The sequence below is a fragment of the Telopea speciosissima genome, chromosome 4, assembly GCF_018873765.1.
Source record: "Telopea speciosissima isolate NSW1024214 ecotype Mountain lineage chromosome 4, Tspe_v1, whole genome shotgun sequence".
Taxonomy (NCBI): Eukaryota; Viridiplantae; Streptophyta; class Magnoliopsida; order Proteales; family Proteaceae; genus Telopea; species Telopea speciosissima.
Window position 1 is genome coordinate 32,189,932 of NC_057919.1, and position 24,016 is coordinate 32,213,947.

General features: G+C 39.0%; 1 protein-coding gene across 2 annotated transcripts in view; it reads right to left on the reverse strand.

Annotated features, from left to right (window-relative positions):
- The window catches only part of LOC122660252 (ADP-ribosylation factor 1), a 61,750-nt gene that overhangs the window by 6,131 nt on the left and 31,603 nt on the right, over positions 1-24,016 (reverse strand). For both annotated transcript variants that reach the window (XM_043855471.1, XM_043855470.1), the window contains exons 6-9: positions 8,452-8,563; positions 7,595-7,642; positions 7,217-7,347; positions 5,935-6,088 (exon numbers count right to left, since the gene is read on the reverse strand). In XM_043855471.1, coding sequence (XP_043711406.1) covers positions 6,055-6,088; positions 7,217-7,347; positions 7,595-7,642; positions 8,452-8,563 — 325 coding nt within the window. In that variant the 3' untranslated portion in view covers positions 5,935-6,054. The remainder of the gene's footprint in view (positions 1-5,934; positions 6,089-7,216; positions 7,348-7,594; positions 7,643-8,451; positions 8,564-24,016) is intronic.

Here is a 24,016-nt window from a genome sequence, read left to right on the forward strand (position 1 = left end):
TATCTTGTCTTATTCTTCTCTTTATTTTTGTATACTAACTTTTGTTTTGTAGCCAAGTGCTTCAAGTATCTGTCTCTTGATCCTTTCCTTTATTTTATGCTTTATTCCTTTACTACACTTTGGTCTGATTAGCATGTTGTAATTAGCTTTGGCCAAGTAATAGAAAGACCGGTTTTTATCAAGTGGACTAGGATGCCTAACACCTTCCATAGACTATAATATGACTCATACCCAAACCAATGGTCCTACTAATCCTCATTTGACATTCATGGAGTCAATTTTGTTTTAAATAGGTTCTAATCCCTAATATAGGTGGTGATTCTGATTTGATTCCCTCTCTTTCCCCCAAAAGAGGTGAGATGGAAGACACATGGCATTTCCTACTATGTCAGCCTGATACGAACCCGATGATTGGTCAGATCAGTTTGATTGGAGTACTGTCAACAGTTTTATTTGTGGATTCTAGACCATAATCTAAGTGGTGACTCTGTGTCATTGAGACCATACCCTTTGCGGTTTACAACTCTCAAACTCTTGCTCTTCGCTTGAGTTGAGGGCTTATTCTGATATTGGCTAGGTAAGTGATCCACTAATCGGTGTTTCACAATGGGCTACTGCTTCTTTCTTGGCGATATTCCTTGTCTCTTGGTGTAAAAAGAAACAAAGTGTTGTTCCTCGTTATAATACCGAGGCCAAGTATTGTGCTTTTTTAATGATGCAAGTTCTGAACTTATCTGGCTTCGTTGCAAACTTCTGCGGGATACAGTTGTCACCTTCTCAGCTTCAATCCTTATATTCTGTGATAACAAGAGTGTTACTCAAATTCCTAACAATGATGTGTTTTATGAACGCATTAAGTATATTTAAGATCAATTATTATTTTGTTCATCGTTTGCTTCATTAAAGTCTCACTCTTTCCTTTGTTCCATCAGTACATCAACCTGCAAATTTTTTACTAAAGTGGATTCTTCCGGACACTTTTATTCGTTTGTGTCTAAACTCAAGTCAATTTTCTCCAATCCACCTTGGGTTTGAAGGGATTTTAAAGTATTTTCTCGGTAACATTCTGTCTCCTTGTATTGTCTTTATAAGCAGCTGTAATATTTTGTTTTCTCACTCAGATGACAACTTTATGTATATATTTACATCTCTATAATGGAATCACAGAGTCGGAATTTTACAAAAACTAACACGTTGAACCATTCATATCCAATTTCACTGATGATCATGTGCCATGTGAACCCCGAACATGGACAAACATCTCTTACGTACGGCAATTGTATAAGCTATAACAATAGTTGCCAGGACCCACCAAAAATAAATAAACATTTTAATTATGTATATTGAATGAATTTGTAAGAACTCCTTCAAAGTACTGATAAATATTTACAAAAAAAATAATAATAATAATAATAATAATCTAACTATAATTCAATCCAAAGGGGAAAAAAATCTTGTAGACAGCTAGGTGGAATGATGGTCCCACCACCACCACGACGAACGATTCCATGTGCAGAAGGATTGTGTTGATGTCCTGACAAGGAGAAGAAGAAGAAGATCAAGAGAGTTCACCATGCATTAACGTTGCCATGAACTGAGAATAGCTAACTGAACTGAAGATTAATTATGCAAATCACAGGCTTTAAGGTATGTTCATATATATAGATAGTGTTGTAAGTATGTAAGTACGTAGAAGAGATTAATTAAAGAAAGCCACAACATACTTACCTTCATGTTTTATCTACAGCGTACGTGTAAAATAAAGAACAGATTGAATGGAATTGCTTGACGTGTTTCATTATCATATGTGATATACATACAGATTTACATTTGTAAAGTCCTATAGAGAGTAGAATCCCATATTCTATGGGGAAGAATCCTAATAGAAATACAAGTAAGATAAGAATGAAAGGAGATAGAGATGGAGAAGATCTGGGAGACTTGGTACACGGTTGGAGTCCTCCCAGTGAATCCGCTAAGAGTACGTGCATGGAGTTTTAGATGGACGTAATACTAAATCTATTGAAGTGGATATAACGTGGCCCCAAGTTGTGTCATATTGGGTTGATCTAGAGTTTGAGACTTCGAATTAACCAGGAGGTCCCAAAGCGTATAATTTCGTACTCGATCTTAAACTCTAATTGCCATAAATTCTTAGGAAAATTACATGATTAGCTATTTTTGGATTTTTATTTACAAAACTGTCCACCTTATGTTTGAGTTAACAAAAATAGACAAAAACAAATTTAGTTTTACAAAACAAAACAAAACAGTGATTCTCCTTCCTTCCTCGGCAATTTCCTTTTGAAAAAATCTCTTTTTTTCCCTCTGATACTTAGGGTAGCAGAGAATGGCGGTGGCTGGGACAAGGGTAGGATTGCAGGGAATGGAGGATGCCTGGGTGAGAAGGCAATGACAGGGGTTAAAATGTCTAAAAAGTAAATGTGGGAGGGAGAGACACTATTTTGTCATGTTTTGTAAACTTTAACTTGATTTTGTCTATTTTTGTTAACTTAAACATAGGGTGGACAGTTTTATAAATAAAAATCCAAAAATAGCTAATCATGTAATTTTTCCTAAATTTTTTACCCTTTTAACAAATTTACAATTTAAATCTTGGGTGACTGGTTACAAATTGCAACACGGATGTCTAGCGACGTTATTCTCTCCCCCCTCATTGCGAGCTGTTGATATACTATCAAGATTAATCTCCACGGTTTAATGAGAGTGTACCTATGTACTCATTACCTGCTGTCATGGTGATAGCCGGTTTATTGAAATTGGTAACGCATTGAACCTTGTGTCGTCCAAGGGGTGTAAGCCTTAAGTTTGGCCCTATAGGCCTGAGCCCGCCCTGGCTCGCTTTAAGCCCGAACAGGGCCTGGGTTAGATTTTTCAACCTGAGGACAAGTTAGGGTTGAAATTTTTAGGCCCTGGGTCAAGGTCGGGCTGGGCTAGGGTGGAGGCCTCAGGCTAAGCCCAGCCCGGCCCGACCCTGTGTTAGGTTAGCTTAGCTTTACAATTCATTGTTTACATTTTGCAATTTTTGTTTAGTATCGAATTATCTATTGATTTACCAAAAAAATAAAAAAATAAACTAATTATCTATTGAATGAAAATATTTACAATTTTAAGATTGAGCTAAGTATTTTAACTCGAAGAAAAGTCTAATAGTCAATTGAGAATGAAACAAAACCAATACCCAATCACGTGTCTCATTTTTTTTTAATGCATAGGACAACGGAAATGGAGAAAAAGAGCAGGACAAGTCAGGGCCAACCAGGCCCTAGCAAAAATCAATGTTAATCAGGGTCAACCTGGCCAGCCCAACCCAATCAAGGTCAATCAGGGCTGGGCTGGACTGAGCCCGGCAGGGTTGGGCTTGGGCTAAGATATCTCAGCCAGATCTAGGGCCGGGTTGGGCTTGGGTTGTGCTAAGAGGACTCAAGGTTGGGCTAGGGTTTTAAAAAACCCGGCCCAACCCAACCCTATTTCACCCCTAGTCGTCTGTGGTTAGGTATAGCCTCATTGCCACGTACGTGTCTGGTCTTTATTATAAAACCAAACGAAAAATAAGTAGGCCATATATGGGGGGGGGGAATCCTCTCCAATTCCCTGAGGTGCAGTGCGGTGTAGTTCGTGGTTGAGAGCTTGATACATGGAAAGCGCTACATCCAACAATGACGAGCTCAAGAAGAAACAAAAAACTTGATCAATCGAGCTCAGACCATTGGATGTCGTGCCTATCAGGTGTCGAGCTCTCTGCTCCAAACTGTACCTTTAAGGAATTGGAGAGGATTTAAATCGATATATATGACATTAGAATCTAACATGTGGACATTACAAAATTTTGCAATGTATATTTATCCAATAATGCTTCAAATTTGGTGAATTGACTCAGCATGTTGACTCAATAATGTCTTCAAATTTGGATTTCTAAGAATATATGGACCGAGTGATGAACAAGAAAATGATCATCTCATCTACTTAATGTCTAAAGGTATTGATGGAATATATGCAGGGTTTAGAGCCAAAGGTTACAAATTTCAGACTAAAATACCACTGGTATTGATGGAATATATGCAGGGTTTATTGCAATTTTAAAATCTCTTACCTCTATTAATTTAGAGAATATAAATTTTTTTTGTTAGAAATGAAAAAAAAAAATCGGAATAAAAAGATTTCTGCATCATTAGTCATCATAGCACATAAGCTGATTCGTTTTTACTTCACTATTACCCATTTTAAGAGTTAGGATCTCATCATCACCTTGAATTTCCTTAGGTTTTCTTTACATGTTGCATCCATGCATCCTGGGGTATAGATCGAACTTGTGTAGCACATATCTTGTGTTATTCTTCTCTACATTTTTTGAATACTAACTTTTATTTTGTAGCCAAGCGCTTCAGGTATGTGTCTCTTGATACTATGTTTTATTTACTGTGCCTATTCCTTTACCCCATTTTGGTTTGATTAGTATGTTGTAATTATCTTTGGCCAAGCAATAGAAAGGATGTTTTTATCAGGTGGACTGGGGTGGCTAACACCTTTCTCAGACTATAATATAACTCGTAGCCAGACCAATTGCCCGACTAATCCTCATTTGACATTCATGGAGTCAATTTTGTTTTATTTAGGTCCTAAACCCTAGTATAGGTGGTGACCTTGATTTGATTCCCTCTCTCTCCCCCAAAAGAGGTGAGATGGAAGACACATGGCATCCCCTACCATGTCAGCCTGATATGAATCCGAGGATTGGTCACATCAGTTCGGTTGGAGTCAACAATTTTATTTGTGGATCCCAGACCATAATCTAAGTGGTGACATTGTATCATTGAAACCACCCTTTTTTATCTACAACTCACTAGCTCTTCGCTTGAGTTGAGGGCCTATTCAGATATTGACTCTTTCTTGGCGATTCTCTTGCCTCTTGATGTAATAAAAAAACAAAGTATTGTTGCTCATTATAATACCGAAGCCAAGTATCATGTTTTTAATGATGCAACTTCTGAACTTATCTGGCTTCGCTGACTTCTTCAGGATACGGTTGTCACCTTCTCAACTCCAATCCTAATATACTATGGTAACAAGAGTATTACTCAAATTGCTCACAATGAGATGTGTTTTACGAATGCATTAAGTATATTGAGACCACTTCTTATTTTGTTCATCATTTGCTTTGTGGAAGTCTCATTCTTCCCTTTGTTCCATTAGTTGATCAACCTGCAAATTTATTTACTAAAACGGATCCTTCCGGCCGCTTTTATTCGTTGCTGTCTAAACTCAAGTCGGTTTTCCCCAATCCACCTTGGGTTTGAAGGGATTTTAAGGTATTTTCTCTATTATATCCGGTCTCCTTGTAGCATCTGTATAGCTGTAATATTTTGTTTCCTTGTCCAGATATTGCCTTAATTAGATAACAACCTTATGTATATATTTACATCTCTATAATGGAATCACAGATACACAATTTTACAAAAATACTAACACCTTGAATTATATAACTCCAAATAATTAATTGGGAACAATAAGCAGATCCAATTTCCGGATTTCGTATCGAAAGTTGAGTGATGTTGCAATTCTAACCATTTGGATTGGCCATTTATAAAGTTTCTAAGACCAAAATCAATCACATGATCCTAAACATTGGATCTTCTCTCTAACTACTAAAGTTTGGACAACATTTTGACCAAGATTTACCTACCTATTGATCATGGAATATAGTGTGAAGCCTTTGGGCTGAAACTAACCAATTGAGTCTAGGGTTATGTGTAAATAAAAATAAAAGCAACATCTTAGGCCACACAGCATATATATTTATCATGCAAGTATCGTAATGATAATACAAAATTTTACATTAAACAAATCCTTCGATGTTCAACAGGAGACCTCACTTTCCTAAGAGCTTGTCTGAATCATTCTCATCCCAAAAACAAGATCCCAATCCTCAAAACTTCCTGTCACAATTCATATCAAATCAATGATACTTTTTATCTTCTCTATATTGTGTTTCACTGGAAAGCAAAAATTTACCCTGATTATTTTCCTATTAAGTTAGCCACCTCCAGACTTGAGGGTATTGCTCAGCCTGCATGCAAGATCAATAGCTTCAGATTAGGTTTCCAGACCAGACAGAAACATTAATATCAATATGTATTCTCATCATAATTCTATTATTTTTATTATCATCACCGCCACAAGTGTTGCTCATTTTGTTGGCGGAGGTAAGTTACGCTGGAAAACACAGATTCTAAAGTCACAAGAGAACTACCCGTTCAAAGAGGTATTGTGTGTAACTGAACATGTTAAATGACACATTGTTGAAAAAAGTAGGGAAACTGTAAATATGTCACGGACGAGAATCTGTGAAATTGAAGATTCAATTGTAAAAAGCAATTGCAATAGAAGATTAGTGCAGCATCTTCTTTAGGGTGTGCATTCTGTTGGTTAAGATCTCATAACCTACATAGAAGCTTCTAGTAAAAATTCTAAGCCAAAATAGCTTTATGACTACTGTGAGTGTTGAGAGAGAGAGAATAAGATTTCTCCCAAGAATTTGTCCACTGGTTTAAGATTTTCATTTCCATGCAGGTAAACAACATCACACGTGCATATAAACAAATAGTAGATATAGACTCTTGGTATTGTCATAATAGCTCAAATTAAGACAATGCCAAAAACTAATCCTAATAAAAGTGTCACTGTACTGGATTAGCCAATTGAAATAAAACAAAAAGAATATGCATTATGCAATGACCTACATAGCTTAAACAAGAGGAGCTAGGCAGGATTATACACCTTGAATGCCAATTTGACAATGCATAAAATCTATGAGAACAATATCTAGTTTCTGGAAATTTCTAGAGCACCAACATCATTTCCATAGAATAGGAACTAACCAATTATGCAAGTAAAGTCACAATGAATTTTGAATTTCAAGCAAAGCCAATTAAAATATTAAAAAATAATTAATGCTTTGTACTCTACGCTTCTAATTTTTTTCCCCAATAAAATTCTTGGTTATCTAAAATAAAAAGATAAAAGGAATTAATGGAATTATCGTATTTATGTAGTTCTATTGACAAGCAAGACCGCAAAGGAGATCGAATGCAGGTTCCGTACTGTAAGATGCACAGATCTACAAGAAATCTAAAACTGGTGGACATTTATTAGCCAGCACCACTGCATGCAAGGAGTAAGAGTTAACTTAAGTTACCAGTCCAAGCCCTCAAAGATGCCTTCACCCTTGATGGCAGAAGTTTTAAATATAGCCCATTGACGGTTTTTAATCTTGTGCAACTCCAAGGCCTCTGTCACTGCAGCATCATCTAGTGCACCAGGGAGATCCTATGAAAAAGCACAAGTAGAAGTTAGGAAGATCAGAGAAACCAAAACTCAATACTATACCAATTGTGCAACAAATTTCTTCAGAAGACAGCAGCGACAAGAAGCTAAAACCCATGGGCCCTGGCCAAGCACGTTAATGAAATTTTACTAAATTTCTCATTCTTTATGGTAATTGTATTATTAGCTGAGATGTTATATAAGTTCCTGTCGTATGGATAATAGAGAAGAAAAAGAGCATTGACAATACCTGCTTGTTGGCAAAAATGAGGACAAGTGCACCTTTTAACTCTTCTTCCTGTCAAAAGATTCAACAGTGTATATTAAAAATCAAGAGATAAAAATTAGAGCTAAAAATATGAATAAATTTCTAGCAACATCGGAACACCTGCATTAGCTTGTTCTGTAAACCGGAAAATCAATAATGTTCAGCCAAATGGGACAATCAGGGCACTGATATTTGGTTGAAAAAAACAGAATATCCTCGGAGATTTGTCACAGTTAAAAGGCCATTATTGTTGAAGAGAAAAACAAAAGAGAGCTTGGAACCATCTTAACTTCTTACAGCAAGCAATATCATGAGACCAACATCCACCACAGCAACATCTTCACTCATGCCACTTTTTTCACAGTTTAAACAACTCATGCTATTAAATACAGAAAGTACTCTTGATTCCATAAGCCCAAATCAATTTCATCATGTTCAGTCATAAATTGTTTGAAATAGAATTAATTTGTTTAAACATTGTATTATTGAAACAAACCTTCTTACGTACTTCTAATTAATATGTATAAAAAAATTGGGTGTGTGCTGGAAGGGCTACTCAGCTGTCAAGACTTCTCTGAAACAACACTCTAGAGTTTTTCCTGCCACTGATTAGCAGGTCATTTTAAAAAACCTATAACCTTTGAGTATAACTGGTGGACACAGATCTGATATTCTGCATTAATCTGAAATCTGTTTTCCACCTATCTTTGGGCCTATGATCAGAATGGAACCCGATATTCTCCAACAGAGAACTTTAGACCCCATCCTGCATCAGTGTACCACAAATTGGTCAGGGAAAATATTTCAATTCTTAAACCACAAAATGACCATGTGAATACCTCCAAAATCGCATGAAATTCATCTTTGGCTATTACAAGCCTATCAGTGTCACTGGAATCGACAACATAAATAATGGCTTGGGTATTTGGGAAATAGCATCTCCAATATGGCCTGCACATGCAAAATAAAAATTTTATAAATTTAAACCAATCAGTTGATGCATTTCTTCTAGAACTCATTTTTTAAGAAACAACATAAATAGCTAGCAGAATGGCGGTGGGGAGCATAAAATGAAAACACAAATAATTTGAGTTAACAGTTCACACAAAAGGTGTAACTAATCACAACGTCTGCAACTCCAAATGACAAAAAATTAGGAAGTGACAGCACCAGAGATAGAAATGAAAATAGCAAGACATCTCACATATAAGTTATCTTAACTAAATTGGCAATTTGGATGTAGGTCAATTTGTATTGGATATCATTTTAAGCCAAATTATCAAGCAAGTGCACATAGAAACCATGCCTAGAGTGTAGTGTAGGCAACCATTTAGTTATACCTTGTCTAGGCTGGAATCATCTAGACACCCTCAGGGTGCCTAGTCAACTAGGCCAGACCTAGGCCTGATGTATGACTCTGGGCAGAAAAAACCCTAAACTGCCAGCGGTTAGCCCATAATACGTAAAACAACAAACCAACCAACAATTCCAACTGATTTCTGCAACTTTGTGAAACAAAATCCATATGCATAAAGCACACGAGCAAGCAATAATCTTCTCTTACAAAGAACCACATAACATCCAAGTACCCTGAAATTATATGGGCAGATACTAGACCTGATAATACAAGTTCGTAAATTTTTGATAGATCAATCAATTAGGTTAATGGAACCATAGTTGTCAAAGCATTGCCTAGGTGGGCTTTTTTTTGGGACCTAGATGTTCCACCGCCTTATTGTATTGAATGCCTTGGTATTTTTTTAATTTTTATATAAGATTAACTGCCTTTTCTAATGTTTTGATTGGGTTTGTGTAAAAAAAAAACAGAGCATCCCAGTGCACGGGGCTCCCGCTACTGCAGGGTCTGGGAGGCACAAATGTACGTAGCTTTACCCCCTGCTCGCAGGAGAGGCTGTTTCCAAGTTTCGAACCTGCAACCAACAGGTTGCAATAATGCAACTTAACCATTGTGCCAAGGCTTGAACCTACAACCAACATGTTTTGATTGGGTTTGTGTAGAATGTTTATATACAATGTGATGCATGGGATCATGCCTTTATAAGTCGGAAGTTGAGAAGTGTATGGAAACAAGGAGAAATATGGAAGTAGAAGGTTGAAGAAAGAGGAGAAGAAGAAGAGAAGATGGTGCAATATTGTGTATTGGAGTATTGCCTCCGACACACCTATATTACATCAATAATAATATGAAAGGAATTACATACACCTCCCTAGCCATGAGCCATTGCCTAAATTCTGCCTCTGCAGTAGATCTAGCTACAACAGACTGTTTTTTGCTTCTCCATGTGACCAAATTATCACCCATATATGTGCAATAGCCAAATGTAGACCTTCTGTCTAAGATTAATCAAGCCCAATTGGCATCTGTAAAAACTTCGACTCTCAAGTGATTGTGCCTAGTATACAATAGTCCTTTCCCTGGAGAGGACTTCAAGTATTTGAAAATGCGATATACAGCATCCAAGTGCCCACTCTTGGGAGTATGCATAAACTGACTCATCACTCCCACAACATAAAAAATATATGGGTGAGTCATAGACAGATGGATGAGCATCCCCACTAGCCTTTGGTACTTCCCTGCATCAACAAGAGAGGGACCACAATCTTCTCCTAGTTTATGATTCTGCTCAATAGGAGAACTTGCTTGTTTGCAGCCCAACATCCCTATCTCTTTCAACAAATCAAGAGTAAACTTCCTTTGACATATGTTGATTCCTCTTTTGGACCTTGACACTTCAATTCCTAAGAAATACTACAAGGGACCAAAATATTTAATCTCAAATTGTCGAGCCAAGTAGGTCTTCAATCTAGCTACAGGGATGATAGAGATCATTACAGAGATCGTCGGGACAGACCTAGATATGCCCATGAACCTTCTCGGGAACACAGAGATCACCGCCGAGGCTACAGAGACAGAGATAGAGAAGACCGGGACAGAGACAAAGTTCGGCAGCCTACTTTTGAGGAGTATATGAGGTCCTACTTCACTGGAGACCAGGGTACTAATCGGCGCCATACAAGCAACCAAAAGGTGAAGCTTGAGCTAAAAGAATTCGATGGTAACTCTAACCCCCCAAGTATTTTATGATTGGCTTGCTGCAATAGAAGATTATTTCAACTGGTATGAATTATCTGAAGAAGGGAAAATGAAGTTAGTCCGTGCTAAACTTATCGGACCTGCACGTGAGTGGTGGAGAACTATTGAAAGAGAGATGGACTTTAATGGGACTGCACCCCGCACTTGGGAAGACATGAAATATGACCTGAGCAAGCAATACTTACCAAGGCACTTCAGGTCTCAGTTGCAGGATAAATTCAACTCCCTCCGCCAAGGAACCATGACTGTAACTGAGTACATGAGGCAATTCGATGCTCTTTCTTCTCGCACTGGCATTAAGGAGGAGGGCATCCAAATGCTTTCCAGGTTCAGATTGGGTCTGTCAAGTGAGATCATCAGGACAATTGGGGTAGTTGACGTTGCAGACGTTCGAGATTGTTTTGAGAAGGCCTTGAAAGTAGAGGAGTTATTAGCTTCAAGTAAACAGCCGGGGTCTACCTCCAAGCCGGCCTACATCAACAATAGCACCTCAAAACAAGGTTCCTCCATAGGCAACATCTCTCGCCCTACTGTTCCCCCACGTGTGGATGATAAGGGCAAAGCTCCTATGGGCCGAAATGACCCCTTTACTTGTTATTACTGTCAAGACAAGGGACACATTGCTAGGGACTGCCCGCACAAGAAGAAGCCTCTCAACGTGCTAAAAAAGAAGAAGTTCAAGGTGAAGATGAAGACCAAGGCGACATTCATATTCATGCACTCCCTCCTGATGATGATGAACATTATTTTGATGATGAAGATTTACAAGGTGTTCATGTAGTACGTTAATAGGCTGCTGCCCAGCCAGAATTCAAGCCTTCTTCATCCGTCAAAGAGCTGCTGTCCGCATACAAGCTTGAACCATCCATTGAAGATAAGCTGAAGAAACTTGATCCTGATTTGGAAGACCATTCGGTGATCTCCAGCCATTCATCGGAGATGAATGATTTCAAGACGGGGAGAGTTGATGCAGCTCCAAGAAGGAAGAAGAAGAAGAAGAGGCCCTGAACTTAGGGTTTGAGTAGGGAGCCTTAGATTAGGGTTATTATTTTCAATACTTAGTTTATTTTCTTGTTTTTAGATTGAACCGGTTTAGAATTGGTTGCATCCAATTGGTTCAATGGGTCTAATTTAAGTGAAGTGTTCCTATTGGTTAATAGGTTCTTATATCCTATTGGCTAATATGTAATCTACTTTAAATTAGTTGTTTTTAAGTTAGATTCTTTTATTTTAAGTTAGTAAGGGTAGTTAGGACATTTTACTGTTTTAAATTAGTAGTTTGATTGCAATTAGATCCCTTCCACGATTTTAAGTGAAGAGGAAGTTAGATTGTATAAGGACTTGGCCTTTAGCCTTTATTTATAAAAGGAGAAATCGTGGGAGGCTCCCCCACAGAATTTTCAATTTAAAAAAAGACAGATATCGTGGCTGCTTGCTGTTGTTCCTTGCTCCCTTGTGAGTGTATGCATCCTTGTGGATTTCAAGGTGGAAGGGTGGGTGGATTCCTGCGACTCTTTACGCCGTGACGGCTTTACACCGTGATGGCTGGGAGGATCTCTCTTCGAAGGTGGTTTCATCCTTCAAACATTCAAGCTACTATCGGTGGATTCCAGTGGGAGTTTGAATTTTAATTTTCTGTTTTTATCTTTCATAAACCTAGGAGGATCTCAGTTCTGCCCAGATCTGTTTACCCATCAGAAATCATCCAAACTTTGACCACAGCCTCCCCTCACCATTGTCTATACTCGATCCTGACTGCTGCCCCATCCCTAGTTAAAACCCTAATTTCTGTAAAAACTCCATTAACCATTAAACCCTAAAAATTACAGATTCCACACTTTTAACCATCAAAACCCTCCCATATTTGGATCGAACCTCCCTCTCACAGTCCCCTAAACTCGATCCCAAGCCCAGCCCTATCCATCCATCTAAACCCTAGCTTTAGTGATTTCCCTAATTTCTAAAAACCCGAAACCCTAACCCTAATTCTGCAGGAATTCTAAACTGATCCAAATCTCAATATTTTTATACCAAAATAACCCCTTAGACCTGCTTATCATTACCCTATATTACTTTCATCCATAACCCTAGCCTAACCCTAGATTTGCCCAAAACAGCCCCAAATCTGCCCCAAACAGCAGACTTGATCAGAACCTGATTTCACCTGGCTCCTAGTAGGGTTATCTCCTATTCTAGGACTACATTAACTATTTACCCATCAGAAATCATCCAAACTTTGACCACAGCCTCCCCTCACCATTGTCTATACTCAATCCTGACTGCTGCCCCATCCCTAGTTAAAACCCTAATTTCTGTAAAAACTCCATTAACCATTAAACCCTAAAAATTACAGATTCCACACTTCTAACCATCAAAACCCTCCCATATTTGGATCGAACCTCCCTCTCACAGTCCCCTAAACTCGATCCCAAGCCCAGCCCTATCCATCCATCTAAACCCTAGCTTTAGTGATTTCCCTAATTTCTAAAAACCCAAAACCCTAACCCTAATTCTGCAAGAATTCTAAACTGATCCAAATCTCAATATTTTATACCAAAATAACCCCCTAGACCTGCTTATCATTACCTTATATTACTTTCATCTATAATCCTAGCCTAAACCCTAGATTTGCCCAAAACAGCCTCAAATCTGCCCCAAACAGCAGACTTGCTCAGAATCTGATTTCACCTGGCTCCTAGTAGGATTACCTCCTATTCTAGGACTACAATACTGAATTTACAAACTGAGCCAGTTTACCATGAAGTTTCCAACAAAACGTTGGATGTGACCAAGCTTGCCGCAATGATGGCAAGTTCTCACTACTCCCGAAGCCTCTAAAGTAGTCTAAGTACCAGACACTGGGCCCTTACCAGCCCCACGACCACAGCCAGCACCACCATTCCCAACACTACCCCCATGGTTAGGGGTGAAAGACGCCAATGCAGAATTTTCCACAGGTGTGGTATCATGTGTATTCTCACGCGAGGCACATAGAACACGAGAAAAAGTCTCTGAAAGGGTGGCCATTTTATCGCCTCCAAGAATCTGAGAGCGGACAGCATCAAACTCTTTACCCAGGCCACCCAAAAATCCCATGACTGCAAGTTGTTTACGCTGATTTTGCATCTGCTGTACATCAGAAGTAATAGGAAGTAAGGAATTCAGTTCCTCATACATCCTCTTGAAGTCTCCAAAATACGGAGTCAGAGAACGACCCTTACGGTCAACATGATAGAAGTCGTGAGAAAGCTCATAAATCTGAGAGATATTGTTCTGTCCAGAATATCAAATAATCTCACAATTCTTTTACAGTATCGATATGGATCACCATATCAATAATATGGTGATCCATGCAGTTTAAAATCTGTCCTAAAATTCGGGCATCCACCACTATCCATGTAGCATTAGAATCATCCTTGGTCTGTGTCAAGTGCTTCTCATGTCCTCGACCAGTCAAAACCAGTCCAACAATTTTCTTCCACTGTTGAAAATTGTTGGCACCTTCCAACTTCTTTTCCACTAACTTGTTGGAAGAGATTTCAGTAACAACAGATTTATTATCACCCTTTGATCCAAATAAACAGTCCAAATACGATGCAGAATGTATCATGAAATTGACCAAAGACTGATATAGAATCTGATGTAGAATCTATCCAGAAAACTCAGAAAATTGATCCAGAAAACTGTCCCAAGAAAATACGATGCAGATTATGTCAAGAAATTTGATGCAGATCTGCCCAAAAAATAAATCCATAAAGTTGTCCCAAAAGCACAGGTTTTGTCCAGAAAAATCGATCCAGAATCTGCCCAGAAAATCGATCCAAATATTGATCAATATCACTATCTCAAACCCTTAGCAACACATACCTGAATTGAGATAGAAGCCGCAACTTTCTACTCCATAAATCAATCACCAAACAACAGAGAGCCCTAGTTCTTAAATTCGAAGCATGAACTAGGCTCTAAAAATCTCCAAAATACAGCATAGGGTGTTGTACCCCTTCAAACAAAGAACGAAAGAAGTTTCAAATCACCAACCAGCAATGAACCAATCGATATTCGTTGAAACCATGAGAAAGAGGAGAACAAGATACTAAGGAATATGTAGCAGCCCTAAGGATCTTGCTCTGATACCATGTAAATCTGTAAAAGAAGAAGAAATAGAAGAAGGAAGGAGGGAGGAAGAAGAAGATGTGCTGCAACTCTTGGGAGTCACAACCGTAAGGTTGGGACTGCCCATCGATTTCAATATATAATAGGGCAAACCCCAAAAAACACAAAACAATAAAAAAATCATAAATACCCGCATAGAGAAATTGTGATTAGTAAATCACGATTCCCCCTCCCCTCTTTACATCGTGACTTCTAACAGGAAACAAACTGGGCAATAGGATTAGTACAATATTTCTTACCTTTTCTAACAGCTTAGGAAGGTCTACATCAGAAGGAAGAGAAGGGATATCACCTGACTGAGGAAGATGGAGCTCAGGATGTGGATCCAAAGAGGACTCTTAGCATGTCTTCTTTCCCTAATCCTTCAAACATTCACCTCTTTTGTGCACAACGAACACTTTTTCATTGTTAGCATTAACACCTGAATGAGTATCAATATGAACAACAGCCCCTTCTTTGTGTTTCCCAATATCAAATAGAAATGGAGAAGTAGGCAAAGGTGGGAGGAAAGGGAAATCAACAGCTTCTTCAAGAGGGTGTTGATGAGAAGTAAAGAAAGGTATAGATTCAAAGAAGGGGACATCTTTGGAGAGAAGTTGCCGTCGGGAAAGGGAAGAGGGATGGTAGCACTTATAACCATTGGTAGACAAGGAATATCCAAGGAAAATGCATTTTAGTGTCTTGGGTTCAAGCTTAGTCCTAGCAGATTTATTGACGTGGACATAGCACACACACCCAAAGACCTTGGGAAGAAGAGAAAAAGCAGAAGTTTAGGTAGACAATGCTTCCAAAGGGATTTGGAACCAAGAAGTTTAGTGGGCATGTGGTTGATTAAAAAGGAAACAGTGAGAAAAGCTTCGGACCAAAAGGTCTTAGGAACATGCATGCCAAATAAAAGACTCCTAGTGACCTCCATAAATGGCAATTTTTCCTCTCAGCTACCCCATTTTGTTGGGGTGTGTCAATCCAAGATACCTGATGCATAATGCCATTATTAGTGAAAAAGTTGTGGAGGCCACCATACATGTACTCCCCTCCTTTATCAGAACAAACGATTTTGATTTTAGTTTCAAACTGAGTAAGAACCATTTGATAGTACTTTTTAAAGGCAACATAGACATCACTTTTATGCTTCATCAAGAAGGTCCAAGTGGACCGAGAATAATCATGAACCAATGAAACAAAATAACGATAACCAAATAAAGATGTAGTGGAGGAAGGTCCTCAAACATCAGTATGCACAATATGAAAAGGAATTGTGGATCTATTGCCATTGTAAGAATAAGAAGAACAACAATGTTTAGCAAATAGACATGGTTCACACTGAAATACATGAAAAGGAAGAATAGAAGAAAACAAATGTGGCAATTATTGTCCCATGACACTAAAGGGTGACCCAAACGTTGATGCCACAACATCACAAAGTCAACGGTACTATTGTCACTACGCCTATCACATACGTAGGACTGAGGAGTAGGTAGAGGTGATGATGCTAGATCCAAGAAGGTAAAGTCTCTTCCTGTTCACTGCCAATAATCTTCTTTGTCACCAAATCTTGAAAAACACAATAAGAAGAAAAGAAGGTGACACAACAATTCAAGGATTTTGTTAGATGACTTACAGATAGAAGGTTAGTGAAAAAGTTAGGGACATGAAGAATAGAGTCAAGAGAAATAGAAAAAGGACTTGAACAGTACCCTTACCAGAAATAGAAGAACGGGATCCATCAGTAATTCTAACATTATCCCTACCATAACAAATGCTGTAGGAATCATAACACTGAGACATACATACCAGTCATATGGTCTGTGGCACCAGAGTCAATGACCCAAGAGGGTGCAGATGTAGAAGCCTGTAAGGCTGAGGCCGAAGAAGTTGACTCTGCAGGAGTAGTAGTAGAGCTGTCCAGATATGACAAAACCCTGCAAAATGCTACAATATCATCCTGAGTGAGGCATCTGGTATCTGTCTATAGTCCATATGGAGATCCCATAGGTGCAACCTCAGTCATCGAGGTTCGTGCTTTGGCTCCCCCTTCCCTGCTGCCTTGCATACCAGGGGGGCAACCACAAAGTATCCAACATCTCTCTCTTATGTATCTAGATTTCCCACAGTGGTTACAGCTAAACCTATCCCTTTAATTTCCTTAGGGTGGAACCTGGACTCTTCCACCAATAGCTGACATAATGTAGGAATACATGAAAAATGGGGATGATACCAAAAGTCAAATGGGAAGTATATTCTCAACCCAAAAAAAAAATTCAAACACTGGTGAACATAGTCAACAACCAAACAAGCAAACAACTCAAAGAAATTCAACACCACGACATTCCTGTAGGTGTAGTTTCATCACACAACCACTAGAGAAGCTCAAACAACTTTCCTCACTAACACCAAGCAGCCCCACTTCAAAAAGAATATCGAAATCAAATGGGGAAATCACACTCAATCCAAATACACAATCCAATACAAGGGAAAAATTCCAGCCAAGGAAACAAGATCCAAATTGATGAATCCCCAACTTAAAGAAACCCTTGGGAAGGGTAGCATCAACTCGAGAGTCGAGACCACTACTGTCCAGCCTTCTATGGCTGCTGTCCAGCCTCCTACAGTTGCTGTCCAGCCTTCTATGGCTACTACTCAACCACCTATGGCTGCTGCCCAGCCCCCAATGACTATTGCCCCTTCACCCGAAGAGAATCCTTTATAAGGGGAGACCATGGAAACAAATGTTGGTGATGTTCCTATTCAGGGGGAGTTGACTCCAGTACAGAGAACCATTAGTAAATTTCAGAAGAGAATTGACAACTCCAACGTTATCACCTATAAAAAGAGATGTTCCAGCAAAGGGCAGCTTCAATCCACTGTAGCACCAATACCTATCCAGTTGCCGACTCAGGATCCAAACTCTTCTTCTTCTGGTAAGCCTTCTTCCTCCAACCTACCTATTGTTCATCGCAAATGTACTAGGACTTGCACTCTGCATCCCATATCTCATTTCGTTTCTTATAGTTCTCTTTCTCCTTCTTTTCGTGCATTTATATCTTCACTTTCTTCTGTTTTCATTCCTAAAATTGGCAGGAAGCATCTACAGATGGAAAGTGGAAGGCAGCAATGTTGGAAAAAATGAGAGCATTGAGAATAAATAATACGGGATCTTGTGGCTCTTCCTCCAGGGAAAAAACCAACGGGATGTAAATGGGTGTTTGTGGTCAAACAGAAGGCGAATGGAACAGTGGATCGATACAAGGCACGTTTGGTTGCAAAGGGCTTTACTCAGACATATGGAGTTGACTACCAGGAGACCTTCGCACTAGTAGCAAAACTCAATACTATAAGAGTATTATTATCTTGTGTTGTGAATCTTGGATGGGATCTTCAACAGTTGGATGTGAAGAATGCCCTCCTCCATAGAGAACTAGACGAAGAGGTATATATGGACATTCCACCAGGCTTCTCTGATGGTACTACCAGGGGCAAGGTTTGTAAATTGAAGAGGGCTCTTTATGGGTTGAAGCAGTCACCTAGAGCTTGGTTCGGTAGATTTCACACGGCTATGGTTTCTGTGGGATACAAACAAAGCAATGATGATCATACTTTGTTCATCAAACGAGTTGGTGATAAGGTAACTATCCTCATAGTCTATGTTGATGATATTGTAGTGATCGACAATGATGGTGATGAGATCAACAAATTGCAGCTCTTCCTAAGTCGTGAGTTTGAAATAAAGGATCTGGGAACTCTCAAACATTTTCTAGGAATAGAGGTTGCTCAATCTTCAAAGGGCATCTTTCTTTCTCAAAAAAAATATATCCTAGATCTAGTGTCTGAAACTGGAATGTTAGGGTGTCATCCTTCAGATACTCCCATGGAAGCTACCACTAGACTTAGGGAGAAAGAAGGTGAACCTGTTGACAAAGGTCGTTATCAGTGATTAGTAGGTAAGTTGATCTACCTCTCCAATACACGACCAGACATAGCCATTGACATGAGTTTGGTAAGCCAATTTATGCATGATCCTTATTCCTCTCACATGGATGCAGTTCTTCGCATCTTGCGATACTTGAAGTCTGCTCTAGGAAAAGGGATACTTTTATCTCCTAATGATCATCTAAAAGTTGAAGCTTATTGTGATGCTGATTAGGCTAGCTCTACTGACAGAAAATCCATTTCTAGATATTGTTCATTTGTGGGTGGCAACCTTGTCACATGGCGTAGCAAGAAGCAAAATATTGTGGCAAGGTCCAGTGCTGAAGCTGAATTTCATGCCATAGTACAAGGAATCTGTGACTTTTGTGGCTTAGAGGATTGTTGCAGGATATTGGTGTTGCTGTCCACCTTCCCATGATGATATATTGTGATAATAAAGCGGCCATTAGCATCACTCATAATCCTGTCCAGCATGATCGTACTAAGAATGTGGAGGTTAACCAATATTTCATCAAGGAGAAGCTCGAAGCCGGACTCATCTGTGTTCCATTTGTGAAGTCTGCTGATCAGTTAACCGATGTGTTCACGAAGGGAATAAGTGGTAAAGTGTTTCATCCTATTTTAGTCAAGTTGGGCATGCATGACATATGTGCACCAACTTGAGGGGGAGTGTTGGATTGTATGGGCCAGAATACCGTGGGGGTATTCTGGACTTTTTCTCTTTCATTATTTATGTTTTATGTTCTATGTTGTTATGTACTGCCTATGTCGGTTGTGTTAGGGGCAGTTTTGTCCTTGTAATCTATACTTCATTATTATAAATTAACGATTGGGGTCAGTCTTGATCATTCAAGCATTATGCTTAAATTTGTTTTGTTAACAGTACCATTGAAGAAGTTCAAATGCACCAACCCCTCACTACTAATTTGGAACAACTCAAGGCCCAGAAAGCTGAATTTTATGTTGCTCAGTATTTAGCTGCCTTGCATCCTGACTATTAATCTATGAAGAGTCATCTTCCTACCGGAGAAAAGGTACCCTTTCTTAATGAAACCTTTTCTCAATTGCAATGTATGTCCACTTCTCTCAAGGGTTACTACATCTCCGAAGGAAAATTCTGCTTTTACTAATACTCGAGGAAGTGGTTCCTCTACTGGTAGGGGATGAGGTCCCTCCAGAGGCCGTGGTTGAGGTAATGGTGGTCCAGGTACCAGTGGTCTAAGTATGTTGACAAATCTAATAGACATTTCTGTTTCTGCAACAAACCTAATCATACTGTTGATACGTGTTGGGCCATAAACCAGATTGGGCTAATGAGTTAGCTAACACTGTTGCTACTAAAAATACAACTGAATATGCCTTTGCTGATGACACTACTTCTGCATCAGGAGCTTCTTCTACTATTTCCATGTCTCGAGATGATTACACCCAAATTCTCAAGCGCCTTCAACAGCTTGAAACTTCCACTTCATCCTCTACTACCACTTTGGCCCATACAGGTACTGCTTTTCTTTCCACTACTTCTTTCACCCCATGGATTATTGACTTTGGTGCTTCCACTCATATGACTGGTAGATCAGAATTATTTCTTCTTTATCTTCTCTTAATTCAGCTTCTCCTGTGATACTTGCTAATGGTTCCTCCACTAATGTCACTGGTCATAAAATTGTATCTCTCACTTCCACCATAACATTATCTTTTGTCTTACATGTTCCCCAATTACCATTAAACCTCATTTCTGTTAGTAAACTTACCAAAATGCTGAATTGTTCTGTTACATTTTGTCCCTCGTATTTTGTGTTTCAGGACCTTTAGACAGAGAAGACGATTGGTAGAGGGCTTGAGCAAGCTGGACTTTACTACCTAGATAGCACTGGACCTTCTACTGTTGTTGCTACTACTACTAGTGAACCACCCCCTTTTCTTTGATATGTTAGTCTAGGTCATTTGTCTCTACCTAAACTCACATACATGGTTCCAATTTGCAAAGCTGTCAATCTTCTTCAATGTGAAGCCTGTGAGTTAGGAAAACATCACCAATCTTCATTTCCCGCTCGTAGTGAACTTAGGAGTTCATCTTTATTTTCATTAGTCCATTCTGATATTTGGGATCCTTGCATGGTTCAAGAACTAGGCAAGATCTCACTTAAAACTCGGTTTTTTCATTTACCGAGTCGAGATGGGAGGCGAAATACAAAAGTACATTAACTCGGTCGAGATCTCGGTACGAGCTTTCGGTTCGATCGAGATTTGGACCAAACCATTGTTTAAAAGGGGCAGATCTCGACCGAGACACTCAAGATCTCGTCAGAAACTTGCCTGGGAAAGGGGTTGGTGAGCTGATTTTTTAGCTTTTGCCACCTTGTTTCGACGGAAAACTTGACGGAGACGTCAATTAGCATCCAACTTGCAACATTTGTTACAAATCATCTCAAATTTGAAGAAATTTTGAAGACCATGGTTGAAAGTTTCGGAAGCATGAGTATAGATGCTACTAGTGAGCGTCAGTCGTGGCATGCATCTCAGCCTCAGTATGACTATGATTATAGCCAGAAGCACACCGGTTCCGAATATAGTGGTATGGGCAGCCGCAGTCAGTATACTATGGCCATGACTTCGACACTCGGAGCACTGGGTCATGGTTTGTTGACGACATATTCACAGTCCCAACCCAGTTATACATGCCTGATGGCAATAACAGTGGATCGATCCCATTATTCCCATCGCAACCGCCTCTTCTATACCCTAGGATAGGTACCTTCGAATAGCTGATGACAACACTTATATGACTTTTGGGGTAGACTACACACATTTCTTCAGCAGCACTATGACATGGTAATCCTATGTGGCACAGTCTGAGCCTTACTAGCTTCGAAAACATGGCTTGGAAGGATAGAGGTATACCATATATGTTAAGATTGATGTAAAATACCCTACTTTATATTTCTAATGTTTATTTAAGTTGTTTTACATTAATTGAATGCCTTGATTGCTTTCTATTACTAAATTATGTGTAGAATAGGGTATTTTAGTATGTTGTCGCCTACCAACCTAGGGTCCGAAGTGGAACTCCTATTTGGACTTTGTTTTTGCAAAATCTAATAGTCTCATTATATATAAATGGCCTAAAATAGGCTGAGTACCAAGTTTCACACCTAAACTAGGTCAAAAACCCACCAAAACCAGCCTTCGAGTTCAAAAAAAATGCACCAACTCGCCAAGATCTCGACCCAACTCAGTTTTTTGGTTTGGGCAAAACAAATACTGAAACCGAGTTCTTGAACCATGGGTCCTTGTCGATTTAAAAAAAATTTCTTATTTTGTTACTTTTATGGACGATCACTCCCATATGACTTGGCTATATTTGTTAATGGATCGGTCCAAATTCTTGTCAATTTTTAAATATTTTTATAATCAAATAAAGACCCAATTCAATACTTCTATTAAAGTCTTTCGCTCTGACAATGCTCTTGAATATATGCAACGTGAAATTAATATTTTTTGTTTGGATCATGGCATTCTTCATCAAATGAGTTGTTCATACATCCTGCAACAAAACGGGGTGGTTGTACGTAAAAATCGTTATTTACTAGATATTGCTTGTTCTCTTATGTTTCATATATTTGTTCCAAAGATCTTTTGGGGTGATGCTATTCTTACGGCATGTTACCTTATTAATAGGATGCCTTCTATTTTATCCAATCAGTCACCCTTCTCTATTTTGTTTCCTAATAAACTTTATTTTCTCTTTCTCTTAAAGTTTTTGGCTGTGTTTGTTTTGTCCAAGTTCTCCATCCTCATATTGATAAGTTGTCTCCCCGAGCTATTAAGTGCATGTTCTTAGGCTATTCACGGACTCAAAAGGGATATAAGTGTTACGATCCTATCCCTTATTGGCAATATGTTAGCGCCAAGCAAAAATCTTTTTATTCCCCCATTACTCCTGCTCCTGATATAGCTATTGATGATCGCATTAATCCTCCTGATCCACCTCTTCCTTTGGTTGTACGTGTTCCTCCAGTGCCTCCCCTATAGGTTTACACACGGCATTTGAAGCCAGTATCGTCCACTACAGAGATGGTCCCATCGTATTTCTATTGGGGATTCTCATACTGACTTACCAATTGCTATCTGGAAAGGTACTCGTTCTTGTATTCAAAAATCTCTGGCTTTTTATCCTATTGAAAATTATGTGTCTATTTCTCAACTTCAATCTCCTTTACATACTGTTGCTTTTTCTTTGTCTACTAACTCTATTCCTAAAACTTATAATGAGGTGTTAACCCACACTGGGTGGAAACGCGCAGTGGACACTGAAATGGACGCCCTATTATCTCGTCAGACTTGGTCTCTAGTAGATTGACCTCCTGGTAAAGATTTGGTATGGTATCGATGGGTGTACACAATAAAGTACAATCTGGATGGTTCCATTGAGTGTCTCAAAGCTCGCCTGGTTGCTAAGGGCTATAATCAAACATATGGTGTTGATTAATTTGGGACCTTCTCCCCGATGGCTCGACTCAATTCTATTTGGATCCTTATATCTCTTGTCGTTAATCTTGATTGGCCTCTTTATCAGTTGAACATCAAAAATGCCTCTCTATGGTGATCTTGATGAGGAGGTATATATGGCGCAACCTCTTGCGTATGTTGCTCAGGGGGAGAATCTACTCAAGTTTGCAAGCTACAGAAAGCTATATATGCGTTGAAACAATCACCTCGGGCTTGGTTTGACAAGTTCAGTTCGATGGCTATCAGTTGTGGTTTTTTCCAATGCTATTCAGATTATTCTGTTTTTGTTCATCATCATGGGACGAAGGTGGTCATTCTAATAGTTTATATTGATGATATTATAATCTCTAGAAGTGATGTTTCCGGAATTGCAAAAGTCAAAGAGTTATTTACGTAAGCATTTTCAGATGAAGGACTTGGGCAATCTCAGGTAGTTCCTTGGTATTGAAGTTCTTCGTCATAAGAAAGGAATTAGTCTTTCTCAACGGAAGTATGTGCTAGATTTGTTATCCGATACTAGCATGCTTGCCTCTAAACTAGTGGACACTCCTATAGATCCACATCAGAAATTTGCTACTATGACAGATGAGATTTTGATGGCGTTCACCGTTATATAGGACTTGTTGGAAAATTAAATTATTTGACAGTCACTTGACCGGATATTTCCTTTGCAG